The sequence below is a fragment of the Nelumbo lutea genome, chromosome 8 (assembly GCF_056320005.1).
Source record: "Nelumbo lutea isolate HS-2025 chromosome 8, American lotus-T2T, whole genome shotgun sequence".
Taxonomy (NCBI): Eukaryota; Viridiplantae; Streptophyta; class Magnoliopsida; order Proteales; family Nelumbonaceae; genus Nelumbo; species Nelumbo lutea.
In genome coordinates, this window is record NC_142691.1 from 21754887 (window position 1) to 21770398 (window position 15512).

The following is a 15512-nucleotide window of genomic DNA, read 5'->3' on the forward strand; positions in this document are numbered from 1 at the left end:
GAAGCTGTTGATAAATGGTTTATGAGATTTCACGGTTGGCTAATGCCTATGCTACTTTCTAGTGGTAGGTATAGAGTGTTGGGGGTTTTATGAGAGCACGGGCTCTTAAGTTTTTCAGTGATTCAGTGATCACTTGCGACAAAAACAAACTGACGCAGGTATGATTCATCCATGCCAAGTCAGTCTAATAATGAGGGACACTCATGTGCAAGGCTTCAAGCAGATACCCTCCCCAATGCCATGCATTTGAAATTCTTTAGAGAGAGAGAGAGAGAGAGAGTGGCCAGTTGGCCTGGAAAGAGAGCCAAACGCATGAAATTGTTCTTAAGCAGATATGACTGAACCAGCCAGCCCAATTGGGTTTATAATTTTGAAATGACTCCCACATCAGAGAAGTCCAGAAAGTTAAAAAATTTTGAATTCATTGTGTGTATGAGAGAGAGAGAGAGAGAGAGTTGACATGGAAAGACAGAGACCCGAATAATTGTTCTTAATGGAACCATTAATGCTTAAGCTTGAGCAAACCAGCCAGTCCAATTGGGTTTGCAATTTTGAAATAATGATTTCTTCCCTTCCTCTGGAGCTAGACCCCATGAAATAATGAAATAATGAGGCCCCCATGCATCCCACACTCTTCTCTCTACTTCTACCCCTCAATCAGTAGTTCAAAACCATGTGCTAAGCTGGATGATTGGCATTGGACATTGGTTACCTTTGCCTGAACCCTGCTGGGGCATTCTGGTGTTCTTTTCTGCTTAATTGGATTCCACCATGAAAATGGAGATCTGGAGGCAAATATTCTATACGTACTTTCTTGTCTGTTCTTTTCTCAGCTATTTTGAAATCCTGAGCCTGAGGAGATGTATTTACTCCAACCACAGAAAGAAAAATAAAGACTTGCATTCAATGATTCAAATTTCAAACCAAGGTAAACCAACAAGCACATGTACAGAGACAGAATTTTAAAGCTGAAAGTAATTTCTGCAAAGCAAGTACAAACAAATACACACTAGAAACAAATCACGAAAGCAACCACATACACACAAAAAAAACAAGGGAGTGATGATTAATACAAAGATTCCATTCTTTTACCTAATTTTGATTAACAACAAAATGACAACATTGATTAATCCTAAACTCCCTCCCCCTCCACTCTGCTTCTTCAAGCAGGCGTCGGATTCTCCGCCGGCGATGTCCAGACAATGTCCTTAAGCGCCGGCCGGAGCTCTTTACTACAGAACCGATTGTACTCCAGAGTATCTCCTCCGTCTTTCTTCACCTCCACCACCAGGAACGATGGCGTTATAGCGAAGATTTCCGCTGCAATCGCTAGCTTCCCTTTCCTCCCCGTCTCTTGTCCCTGCAACTTCACTCTAGACTCGCTCTTCTTAACGTTGAATTTCTTCGCTTTCGCCACCTCCTCCAGTCTTGAGATCACGCTGCTAGCAGGTTTGGTCGTCGCGAATCTCAATTCCTCCTTTTCTTCCCTCCTTTTCTCCTCGAACAACGGCGACAGATCGAAGCCTTCCGACAAGGATATTATGTGGAAAGCGTTGAGCGTCTCCGTTCGTTTCTCCTTGGCGCCATTTTCCTCTCGGTCGAAACTCTCGAATTCCATCTCTTCCTTCGTTCTTATCGCCGTCGGCAACGATTTCTTGAACCAGGACGTCTCCATGATTTTAGCTATGGTGATGCGAGTGTTGGGGTTTGGGTCCAGTAGCTTCGTAACGAGACGGCGAGCTTCGGAGGAGAACCACGGCGGACACTTGAAATCTCCCCGGTAAATCTTCTTATACATGGCGATTATGTTGTCGTCCTGGAATGGCAAGAAACCTGCAAGAAGAACATAGAGAATGACGCCGCATGACCAGATATCCGCTTTCGCTCCATCGTATCCCTTCTTTCCGATCACCTCCGGCGCCACGTACGCAGGAGTTCCGCACGTCGTATGCAACAGGCCATCCTGTTTCAAGTGCTCGGCGAACGCACTGAGCCCGAAATCTGTAACCTTCAAATTCCCTTCGTCGTCGAGGAGGAGATTTTCGGGCTTCAGATCCCGGTGGTAAACGCCGCGGCTGTGGCAGAAATCGACGGCGGAGATGAGCTGTTGGAAGTAAGCACGAGCGACGTCCTCCTTCAATCGACCCTTGGCGACCTTGGAGAAAAGCTCACCGCCTCGAACGAGCTCCATGGCGAAGTAGATCTTCGACTTGCTTGCCATGACTTCGTGAAGCTCGACGATGTTGGGATGCTTCACCATCTTCATCACCGCAATCTCGCGCTTCACCTGTTCCATCATTCCAACCTTGATCACCTTTTCCTTCCCAACAACCTTCATCGCCACGCTTTTCCCGGTCTGCAAATTTCTGGCATGGTAGACCTTGGCGAAGGTTCCATGGCCCAGCAATCGACCCAACTCGTACTTCCCATGAAGCACCGAGCTTTGGTCTCCTCTGTTCTTTTCCGCCATTGAAATGATTCGAAATTCTATACAGAAAAAAAAAGACGAAAAAAGTTTCTCTTTTTGGATCTAATTAATCGCCGGAGAATATGAAGAGCAGGAGGCGGAGGAGGGGGAGGCCGGAGGTAGAAAACTACCCGTCTTCGACGTGTTTACGGTGGCAATTCCTGCCTCCGATGATCTTCTTGGCCGGACCTCCCAAATCAGGATAGTAAGTCGGAGCTCCTCCCATCTTTCTGCATTCCCCGTGAAACCGGAACTGAGATAACAAGACAAAAAACAGGCCGGAACGAATGTGGCCGATCTGATTTCCTGTCTCTCTGTTTCTGAGGCTAGGGCTGGGTGCCACGCTTCTCCTCTTATACTGATTTCTCATCCCTACGATTACTATTTTGCCCTTGGGAATTCCATTTTTTGTTACGGTTGCATTTAGTACACATGGTTGGTGAATTGGGGCTCGTAATTAAACGTTAAGGGTGGGTTCGTAATTAACGGGAAGAAGTTGGGGCTTTCTGTAAACCGAGAAAGACAACAGTGACTGAATTATCAACTAGAACGACGTCGCCGACTCGCCGGTCGACACAGATGGACTAATTTATTATTACTATTTTTTTTTTATTGATGCACGTTTTCATATTATTTTTGGCCACCACCAGGGAAGATTGTAGACCGAAATTACCGTCTGTCGTCATCCAACCTACCAATCAGAGACAATCGAGCTGGTCTGTGTGTTTGATGGGGAAGATGATCCATGGATTGGAACTAAGTGAAGTCTGGAGATGGGTGGGGTCCAGTGACGTACATGTTCATGCATCAGAACTAGAAGAGGGTAGTGGATGATAGACCGTAAGACGGGTCCAGTTTCGTTGTCCGTTCGTCTGTCATAAATCATAATAACCCGCCAAAGAAGACCGAAGGCGTCTCACTTTCTCAGAGGTGTAATTTGGCTGTTTTTGCCTTTCTGCCTCTCAGAGGATTCCACGACCACGAGTCGAGCGAGTCAGCGAGTCAGTGACCATCTGATCCATCTCTGTCTCTCTCTCTCTCTCTCCATAATTCATGTCCTTTGCTTCTCTCGCCTCGGTGCTCTGCAGATTCCCTTATCATGCAAACTTACAAAGCATGCAACATGGTTGGACGTCTTAACTCCCATACACCCCACATGCAATAACACCTGAAACATTGATCTCGAATCTTCGTCCGACGCCCTCATTCAGATCTAGTGGGCCACCACGATTATATGTATCCGAGCAATCACGGCCGTCAATGCATCGTGTACACGTCCATCAGATATCATGTGGTTAATAGGTGGGTCCATTTATTGAACGGTTTGGATGGGTGAGTGAAATATTTCAATGGGGTGATGCAACAGAACCCTGCCAAGTGACAAACCTATGTTTCTCTCCTGCTCCCCCAGAAAGTCGAAAGGCCACAAAACCAGTCATGGCATTTGCTGACAGTTACCGTATTTTCTACGGATAAGTGATAACCCATTTTCATCCTGTTCCTGATTTTATTGACACGTCAGTTAAATGGCAAAAAAGAGGAAAAGTTAAAATTACTACAGTGATATTTCTGTGTGTCATCATATCATACTTGGTATAGTGAATCTCATGGATTTTTATTAGGTTGATTTGGAAAATCTATATAATACCACAAAGACATGGTATCGAAGCGCTTTAGTGGATCAAAATACCCTTAAACTATCGGAGACACCTCAGCTGCAAACTTTGTGGGACCTAGTGAAATTTCATGGCCAAGCCCAATAAGTGAGTTTTGTGGTTCATAGCATAAATTTCTGGTAAAATTATTGGTGCATCACCGCAATATGCAGAAAAAGACTACTTAATGATATCTTTGGTTCATGTGGTTCAGTCTGAAATGACAATTAGAATTAGAATAGGCTCAAACGGATTCTCTTTTCCAGAGGAGGCTCATTTGAGGAATGCCATTTTCACTAGGAATATTAATTGAATTCTGATTCCATCTAAGCAAATACTTTCCGATTCCAATTCCCCTATTTTTATAAATCAAATGAATCATAGCATGATTGATTGAGGTATAAATTTAACATATAACCAATGTCTTGAATGCACTATAGTTACTTTATAATTCTTTTCCATAGAAAGTACACTTTGTAAAAAGTGAATCAACGAAGAGTAAGACTGTAGTTACTTTATAATTCTTTTACATTCATCAACACTATAATCAGTGTTGATGAATGTAATGTAGTTGAAATTTAAATTTTCATAATATAAATTTCTTGCAAAATCACTGCACCATGCAGCAAAAGAAGTAAACAATTGATATCTTTGTGAAAGTACACTTTGTAAAAACTAAAAAGTGAATCAATGAAAAGAAAGATGAGTTTAATATGATTGGTTGAGATTTGGGTTTAATGTGTTGAATGCACAATGGTTGAAATCTAAATTTCCATGGCATAAATTTTTTGGCAAAATCTATAATGTATCCACTACACCATGCAGCAAAGTAAGTGAACTAATGATATCTTTGTGAGAGTACATTGCATAAAAAGTGAATCAATGAAAAGTAAGATGATTTTAATGTGCAGCCAATATCGGTGAATGCACTTAGTTAAATTCTAATTTTCCACCAACTAGTATTTTCCATGAAAAAAAATGAATCCTATAAGGTGCTAATCTCTGCTGGTAAGGTCTTCCTCCTTTTAGGGGAGACTTGGGATAGAATTTTGCCTGCACCAGGGTTGGAGGGTTCTGGGTTTAGGGGATGGGCTATTTTGTTGTGTAACTCCATGGAGAAAAAGAAAAAAAGAAAGAAAATAATCTAATATCTTTATGAAGAAATTGCCATGAAATAAAAATATTTAAACATTAAATATAATAAAAATATTACTACTACTAGTAAGATGTGGCAGAAACCCATTATCTTTTTTTTTTTGTTGGGCAAAAAACAATTTTTATTAACTAGGAACAGACTCAACAGACACAATGTCTAACAAAAGAGTAGGAGGCCTATCAAACCAAGAAAAGTTTTTGGCTCTTGCGTATCCAATGAGCTACTTATTGAGATTCTGATTAATATAAACAAAAGGCACTTGGTTCATGCATTTACAAATCCTTAGATCGACTATGCAATAATATAATCAATGAACCCCAGTATAGGGCTGCATTTGGCATTTCTATTTTAAAGATTTATCTTCTTTTTCATGTTCAAATATTCCTATGAATACTAATTTTTTAACTATAAAAAGAAAATAAATTCTTAAAATAAGGAATGCCAAAACCAAGGTGGGGTATGAGCTGGGCGTGGGTTTGTTCACTTGTTGGTGGGGGGCGGAGCAGGGTGCATGCGTGAGTATTTTAAATAGGTGTTTATAATAAGTGTTTATTCTAATAATCACTTATAAGTATTTATTCTAATAATCACTTAATTGAAAAATAAGTGTTTATTCTAATAATCACTTATAAGTATTTAGTGAAAAATCACTTATTTTAAATAGGTCAATATAGGTATTTTAAAAATGACATGGATGATGGGTCAAGATAAGCCAAACTTATTTCTCAAAATAAATAAGTGCTTACTAATGTGGTCCTGATCAAGGTTCAAAATATCGATATGCCCAATATGCTGATAGATACATATTGGGCATTATCAGTTGTTTTTTTTAGTTTTTTTAATCGGTTCAAAGGGTTTACCCCTGAACCGATTAAAATCCCGATAGAAGCTTCCAATACATATTGATATTTTAAACCTTGATCCTGACCTAAAATAAATATTTATTTGAATAACCACTTATTTTTAAGCACTCCAACTTAACCCTAGTCTTATATAAAAGTAAATCTCTCTTTGATGCACAAGTGCACTGAGAATAGAACAAACCGAGTAAAGCCAGGGAGCTTGTGAGCTTAATTTTGTTTGCTTACTGTATACTGTATAGCTTGTAAAAGTAAAACATCTTGACAAAGGGGTTGTTGGAGGTATCTGAAAAGGCTGGCTGGGCGAGCTTTTAGATACAGTCAGTAGAGCCGGGGAAAAGTTTTTAGATCACGTCTCTTTGTAGACCAACTTGGACCTTCCCAGTCGCCTCGTTTTCTTAAAGCCAGCTATGGCCCACAGCCCAACAAGCTGCGGTAGAAAACCAAAAGGAAGAAAAGTTAGAAAACACCATTCAATCTTTCTGCTGGCGTCTTTGGACTCTGAAGCGTGGTTTGGCCAGAGGGCCCATACTGTTTAATCCTTTATTGCTGCCGGTATCTGCTCACAGTCAGACTATTACAGCTATATTTTATAGCCACAAAAGCCCAACACTCTCTCCTGTTCGAAGAAATGCCTCACTGTTTCTTTCTTCAGAGTTGGACAAAATTATTTAAAGAAGGATTCTTTTATCTAAAAATTAATATTTTTCTTTTTGTCTTTCGGGTGTCATTTCTGAGTAGGTGGAGGCTTTAATTACTTGGTCCAAAAACAAGAAGGGAATTAAGCACTGATTTGATTTGACTAAGTGAGTATATTATTAAGTAATGGTACATGCTTTTGTTGGTCTTGTGGGTTCAGATATTTTCTCTATATGCATGAGCATTTCTTCTTGCATCTCTAATTAATTTATCTTTTTAAGCCAAACCCACCTCACTTATTTTGTCCTTCGGCGTTGGTTCATCAAACCAGATATTTTCTTTTCTTTTCTTTTTCTTTTTGTAAATCTATATTTATTTATTTATTTATTTGTTAAATGCATATATGAGTTATGAAAGATTTTTATATTGGTCTTTCGATTTCAAGATATTTCATCAATACAACTACTAAGATGTCTTGATGCTTAGAATTGTTTGACCATGTTGTCTTTGACTTGGTAGATATTCTCATCAAGAGCATCCAACCATGGCATATTTGAAATAAGCAGGGCTTTAAATTAAATTTGGAAAATTTCATGTTTCAGATCAGTGGTCCATCATGATTCTTTTTAGAAAATTCACAAATTTGAGAGGAATTCTAGAATTTAATTAATTATCTTATCTACATTTTTTATTGTTAAAATCCCAAAATATTGGATGAAAATTTGAAATTCTGGTCGAAATTAATTTGCATAAGATATTCATTTTTATAATCTAGTGAATTCATCATCATCATCATTATACTTTGGGGTTGACTATATGAATCCTGTTTGGCCAATTCATTTTATTTAACCACTGTTAAAGTTTCATAAAATTCAGTGAAATTTATTTAAAACATAGAAACAATTTGAATTAAATGTGGCTAAGGACCCAAATGAATCCAACCCAAAAACCAAATGAACCATGGATGCATGTTCTAAATGTGCTTCCGCTTCACAGAATTGCAAGAATTCTGTCGACGAATCCATTTCCAGATCCACTTCCTGAGCCAAGGCTTGATGACAATCGGATTCGGGTCAGGATAAAATAACTGATCTGTCCCATCCACCATACATGTGGATGACTGACAATTGAATGCATCTTAAGTTTTGAATGATCTAGTTGGCCATTTTGCAGCCAATCATCATTTATCACTGAGCCCTTTCTCACATGGCCCCAAACCCAGTGATAATAGAGCCCACTATATCCATTTCTCAAATCAACAATCAGTCACTTCTTGGCTTTTGCAATGGCTCAGGCCTCAGGGCTGGTGGTGGAGAGAAATTCAATACGTCCCTTTACATACAACCCATATTAATGGTAGGTATAGATTATAGACTGTAAAGAGAGACAATTATAAGAAAATTGCAACCACAGAAATGAATCGGATCAAATGCCCCAGTTGGTGGACCCAACTGCAACAAAAATGGTTGTGTAGCTTGAAAGGTCTCTCTCACAATCTTTCTCATCTTTTTTTTCTGAGGATAGCAATTAAGGGGTTACTTTATTTCTTTTTCTTTCAGTTTTTATCTGGCAGTTGTAGCAATACAATAAACCATATAATTTCCTCCCCATATTTTGATTTATATACTATTTTTTTGTCTTGTATACATTATTTTATTTTATATGTATACAAATTAGTTATATACATTTATGTAGACATTATTTATATATTAGTTTTTTTACTAGAATTTCCTTTTCTTTGATCAATCTTACAAAGGAAGAAGTGATGGTTGATTGGTCTCATTGTATGAACGTCTTTCTAGAGTTATTGCTTAATTTTATTATCTGTTTCTATGGTCAGGTCATTCTCAGTCACTACTATGGTGACAAGATTTTTTCACTGGAGAATACAGAGGCAGTCCCTTCAAAGTAGGAAATGATGTTTACATACAGAAGAAAAAAGAAATTTAAGAAAAAAAATTGTCCTACAAGAAATATTCTTAAATTATGAGCATCACATAAGATTTTTTTTAATTATTTATATTATAATCGACAATCTTTAGTTTATTTTAATTTGTATGGTATTCGTAGAATTTAATAAACAGATTGAAAATGAAAATATAATACAAGAGCAAATACTATTTCTACAGTTAAAATTTTGAAAACATTTGGTGGAGAATCTCGAACCCTATTATTATATTTGGTTTAATGATATCTCCATGAATAAATCACTCATAATAGTTTAAGAGGGTCTCTTTCTCTCTATTCCATGGATAAACAGAACAAATGAACTAATTAATTTATCTGACATCCTAACTACCATTACAATAATGCTTAGTACAATAATACCTCTCTTTTATCAATGGATAAATACAAGATTACTTTTTTTAACAAGCATAGTTATTAGAACCTAATTTAACTGACACCCTAACCAACAATACAATAATTAATGTTTAAGACTTGTGAGTACGTAATGGTTGTTCGAAGCAACTTGTTGAATTTATATTGGTAGGGATGTCACGGGTTTGCTTCAACCCTAATCCGATCTATAGGGTATAATCCGATACCGACCCGATCCGATCCGATGCATAGCATTTCAATTCTATTTTGTTAACACGTTTTGAAGACCTAAAATTCATTAATTCAAGTTAGAATTTTTTTTTTATACAACCTAAGATGTTACTTTTTTCATTTAAAAAAAAAGAAAAAAAATCAAAATCAACATGTAAATAAATCTTAAACTTTAAAGCTATAGAGTTAAAAGTCAAAAAGATATAAGAATGCTTTGTATATATGTAGGGTATCATGACCCCTTAGGGTGGGTCAACCAAAATTCAAACCCGACCCAAACTCAACTTGGGTTGAATAATCAAAACCCTAAGTTGACCCTAAAACCAAATATATTAACATATGGTCGGGTCAAGCCGGATGTACCATTTAACCTGATCCATTGACATCTGTACATATTGGTTTAAGAAATTAAAGCAGACAATATCTCTCATAAGCATACATAAAAACTTTCTAATCATTCCACTCTGTATTCTCCTCTCATGCCAAAAAGCACTTTTCCTTTTGCTGTTTTAGGTTACATCAAGTGCTTATAGAATGCTGTTGTAATTAAGTTGCATCATATTATCTGTACTAGACAGCATGAATTGTATTATAAGTCTACACTCATCAGTTTTGAAAAGGTTCAAAATATCGATACAATATATTTTTGAAATTGAGACATATGAATTACTATGAATTAGGGAGTATCTATTTTTGAAATATAGGATACATTTGTTTTAAGTGTAAATTCAAATTTACACCGATGCAAAATTTAATCCCGGTTTAGTGATCGATGGAAAATTGAATCAGGGTGTTTTGGAATTCTTCTCTTATGTTGTTTGGATGTAAAAGTGAAACTCTATTTTGAAACTCTGAAACTCAATGCGAGCATGGCGGCACGGAAGAGCCTGGAACGGATGTTCTCAGGCTTGGGGAAGGAGAAGGAGATACTAGTAGGGGAACTTGCTCGAAAGGTTCATGAATTGAAAGACATAGAGGAGTTCCTCAATGATGATAAAGCATAGAACAAGATGTTATTGGCCAAGGTCCAAGCTTGCGCTGCTAGAAAAATGACTACAATTGTAGAAGAGGAGATGACGAAGGGAACGTTGTTGCGTTGCATGAGCATAACAAGCTTCTCTTAGAGAATCTCCTCAGATCCTTAGATGGGTATTGATTCTTGATGAAGAAGCCGAAAGAATCAAAGGATGAGAATACTCAAATGCAAAGAAGGATGGCAAAGATGAAATCGCCAACCTCAAGAGGATTCGAGTATTTTTGGCAGCGAGTTGCAGAATGCAATGAGTGGCAGAGAGGGATTGAGGAGGAGCTAGTAGAGTTGGAAAATATTTTCCAGCGATTAGAGATGAAGGTTTGCAAGTGAGGTAGTTCAGTTTGTTAAATAAATAAACCTAAAGGCTAGAGCCGACCTTAGTGCAGGAAACCCAAACCCTTTGTCTTAGGCTCGGTTTGGAAGGAGATAAGCTCTAAAACTCCATGGAGTAAACATCGAGCCCTTGGATCTCTTTCTCCGTTGGTGACAATGATTTCATCTCCGTAAGCCCACGCTCTGAGTAAGTTAATGGCCGGTGATAGGATGTTAATGGCCGGCGAGCTATTCTTTGGATGGAGACCATTGGATGGAGGAGGTCTTCTCATGATCAGAGGAGAGGAGGTCTTCTCACCCTCTCTTCAGCTCTTCGTATAGAGGAGACCATTGGACGAAGAAGAAGGAAAAGTTTACATCAATTTTCATTGATTTTCAATGAAAAAATTGGCAAGAATGGACTTTTACATTGATTTACAATGTAATATTGACACCTCTACCAAACACGTGTAAAGTTGAACTGGGGTGTAAAGTTTACCCTGGTTCAATTTTCCACCTCAAATAAACATGGCCATAGGGAATACCTATAGCAGCGAACTTCACCAATAACCCCATCATTATCATTGAGCGAGACTCAAAGATTGTGATATCTTGCTTGAAACACATCATGGAACCACCGTGGAGATTAAAGAGCATTGTGTGGGGCTGACTTCGGCTGAGAGATCGTCAGAATGAGGAGATCCGTTATAGACATGTTTATCATGAGGAAACCAGGTGGCAGATTGGCTTACAAATGTAGCAGTACTTTTACTTAGGGTTTTGTAAATCTTAATCCAAACATCTTTTTGGGTCTTCTAGTGTCTATATGTTCAAAAGATATGAGGGGACGTGTTAGCCCCCATCTTGTGTAGCACCTCTTGGTTTCATAAAAAAAATAGAGAATACTATGGAATTAGGGATATCTATCTTTGAAATATTGGTTTTGTTTTCAAAAATAAATCCAACCATGTTGTCGAACACCCTTTTAGTGTTTCTTATATGTATTTTTTGTTTTTGAAAACAAAATAAACCATATTATTGAACACCCATGAAGAACTAGAGAATACTAATTTTCTAAATAGTGAGATACGTAAAAACTATGGATTAAGGAGTATCAATACTTCAAAGTTTTACCCATTTGCAGATGTGAAAAAGGAAGAGAAAAGTATAACCCATTACTCTTAGGCTTTGAAATCGAAAACAATAAAGCAATACAGTTGTAGGTTGCATTTGACATTCCATATTTTAAGGACTTACCTCCTTTTTATTGCTTAAAACTTAGTGTTCATAGGGACATTTTAACGAGTTAGGATCTTTAGCCAACAAAACATGTTCCAACCCTCTACCAACAAGATCTAACACCGCACATCTTTTCATGAGATTGGGACCCACCATAAAAGTGAGATCCACCATGTATGAGATGTGTGGTGTGAGATCTTGTTAGTAGAGGGTTGGAACATGTTTTGTTGGCATGTGATCCGAACTCCATTTTAACTACAAAACGGGGTTAAGCCCTTAAAATAAGGAATGCATGCCAATTGTAGGCTTAGTAAACTAGGCCTTGATTCAAGGTTCAAGTTTGGCCAATACAATGATTCAAGATTCATACTTCAAAAAATCAAAGTAAGGACTGGCTTTGAGTTCTGATGGTCCAACTTCTGCCCTACTGAAATCAAGGCAATTTCATGGGCACATTACTTTGTCTGCATTTTTTTCTTCTGCTAATTTTGCAACTGAGTTGGATATTTGGCCTTGCTATCTGCAGCAATCAGAAGCTAAGTGCTATAAAAGCTTCTTGGAAAATGTTGCTTCCTTGTTTGTTTGGCCTTATGAGTGTCGATTGGGATGGGAAACGTGGGTCCAAGGTTTTTTCTTGGGCCATAAAACTTTTTGAGCATGAAATACTACCTTAATTATCGAGAGAAACATTGTAAAGTATATAAAGATAACCATATTTTTTTTGGATGAAGGGAAATGTATTGAGATAAGATAAATGTGAAAAACATCAAGAAACAATATGAGGATCTCACTAGGTAGAGCTTGCCCTTCCTAATCTAACAATCCAGTATGGGCAGTCAAAACCTTGCTATGCTAGAGAGCGCACGACACTATTAAGTTCCCTGTTTACAAAAGTGAAACAAAGGTCCACAGTTTTAGTCGCTGAAGAGATATCCCACACCAGGAAGGACAAGTCTATTATAAATTCTATGCTTTTACCATTAAGCACATCGACTAAGGATTGACAGTCTGATTCAATCACACACTTCCCAATTTCTGCAAGCTTCGCAAGAGCAACTCCTTGGTTGATTGCAAATGCCTCCACTTGGGTTGGTGAGGACACCACCATGGAACCAAAGCAAGTGGCAATGTTGTACTCAGTATTATCTCTAATTATGACTCCAAAACTGCATTTACCTTTATTAAAGCCCCAATCTGTATTCACTTTGAAGGTCCCATAGTCCAAGGGTTGCCAAAAAGACGAATGACCTCAGGCTAAGCTAGAGGCAATGGTAGCGCTTGAGGATGGATTCAAAGTCTCGGTCATGAGTTGCAATTGCCTGTTGACAATCAAAATAATACCAACATGCAATAGTGTCATTAGTATCATTGAATATAAATGGGTTCCTATATTTCCATAGATACCATTGTAAATAGACTGTACTCCTTTGAAACAATAATTTGTTTTTCTTCATTTTCTCACATTCTAGCATCCAATCAAAGAACCAAGTTTGAAACATTAAGTGCCTATTTGGCAAGTCTTTTCCAGAAGATCTATTACAATCTGATAATTAAAAGACAGGGTGAACTTTTGCAAATAGATCTTGGAAGACCAAAACCTGTTTGGTTGAAATATTTTTCATAGATCTCAGGAAAGACCATCGCACTCCCGAACGCATCAAACACCTGCATTCCTGAACGCATCTCTGTGTTTAGTGGTTCTAAGGCATGGGTATTTAAGGGTAGCTACAAACACCTGCGTTCTCGAACTCATCTCTGCATATAGTGGTTCCATCGCATTCACAAAGTGCTCGACAGAGGAAACCTAAATCACCCCTTAGTTTTCCTTCGAAGCAAGCCTAGTCCTACCAACAACCCTCAACCCTCAACCCACATTTAACCCTTAAAACCCCCTAAACTATTTCCCTTTTAGGAAGACTGAAAGCCATAGAACATGGACAACCCTCAAAGAGAGATCCCAAACGAAGAAAGAATCAGGGAAAGGCAAAAGAGGATTGAAGAAAAATGCAAGAAAGCAATCTATGCAAAGGTTATTGCGGATAAGCAAATGAATGCTTTTGGTGTACTCCAGAAAGTTAAAAATTTTTGGCCTGCATGCAAGTATGAAGTTAGATGGTTAAAAGAGGAGATTTTGTGGATCTCTTTCAAGAAGAAAGTAGATATGGAGTCCTTCATGATGTAGGAGCCCTAGCTGATTCAGGGATACCCTTTACTGTTATAGCAATGGGAACAAAATGTTATCCCAAGAGCCCTACCCTTCCTAGCGCTTATGATTTTTTATCCGCATAGTAGATGCACCAATGGAAAAGCGCTTCTGGTCTTGGGGCACCAAAATGGTAAGTGTTGTAGGCACGCCACTACAAGAGGAAAATGGGGAGTTAGAAACTGAAGATGAAGAACCACAATGGGAGAAAATTTTCAAAATATGAGTTCTATTAGATATAAGGAAGCCCCTAGCGCTAGGGAACTGGGACAAGGATGATAATGGGGAAGCAAGGTGGTTCCATTTCCAATACGAAAAATTTCCCATTTTTTGCAAGCATTGCAGGATCATTAGACACTGAGAAACCACATGAAAATGCATCTCTAACGAGCAAGCCATGGATCAACTAGTTGGAAGAATGGCCGAGCAGCTCATTGAAACACAAGAAGGTAGAAGATCTTACAGAGACTAGCTCTGGGCTAGTCTTGACGGAGATGAGTTCAAATACATCAATAGAGGAGATGCTTTATGAAGGAAAGACCACAACAATGTAGGGGGGTAACACTGCTCCCAATGTGATCACAAAAGGAAAGGAAACTTGTAACATGCAAGACCATGAAATGGCAGTATCACCTAAGAGGGTAACAAGCAGACAAGGAATTCTCCCAAGCAACCTAGCAGTGCAACCAAAGTTATTCCTAGACCTATGTGCAATGGAGTTTAGCTGGAACTTAAGCTTTCATGTTACTCTTTTGCTATCCAGCAAGGAGCATTGAAAGACGATTGATGGGGAAGAAGAAGATGGTGATGATGCAAGATAGGTAAGACAAGTGAAAGACAACTACGAGATTGATGGAGGTAGGTGGGATAGCGACGGTGACAAAATTAATTCCACTCAGATTCGAGAATCAATACAAGATGACATGGAGGAAAGAGCGTTTCATGAAATGCAGAAACTAAAAGAATGAAAAAATATTTAATACAGTGCGGAGCGGGCTGACATGGATTTTGAACTGGTTTTAGGGAAAAAAGAAAGTCTTTGGGCATTATTATTAGGGAAATTCAAAATGAAGACCCGCCAATAATAGAGGAATTGGGTTTAGCAGGAAAGCAGGCCAAGCAAACCCAACCGGAAAACTCATACAAGACCCCTGAAGACCATAACTCTTCAACCAAAACTTGAGCCCCCCTCCCAAAATTCCACTTCACACAAGATCGCGTGAGTTTTGAAAGCATCCTCAAACCTATTCAGAGAAGCCAAGGAGGAATATTGACAGTCACAAAAGATGAGCGATTAAAAGGCAACCAACTTGAAGGAATGGAAATCGAAGAGGAGGAAACACAAGGTGACGGGGAAACCATGACAGAGAACACGGTAAATATGCAGGAAGAAGAGGT

General features: G+C 38.5%; 1 protein-coding gene across 1 annotated transcript; it reads right to left on the bottom strand.

The window, feature by feature from the left end:
* Positions 1-960: 960 nt before the first annotated feature.
* On the bottom strand, positions 961-3062 carry LOC148843292 (CBL-interacting serine/threonine-protein kinase 6-like). The gene has a single exon (XM_088958572.1). The coding sequence runs from the start codon at positions 2468-2470 to the stop codon at positions 1163-1165; it is 1308 nt and encodes a 435-aa protein (XP_088814698.1). The 5' UTR covers positions 2471-3062; the 3' UTR covers positions 961-1162.
* Between the last annotated feature and the right edge of the window lie 12450 nt (positions 3063-15512).

Excerpts from the sequence above, each read along its gene's own strand:
- LOC148843292 (XM_088958572.1), bottom strand. The coding sequence starts at position 2,470 with ATGGCGGAAAAGAACAGAGGAGACCAAAGCTCGGTGCTTCATGGGAAG.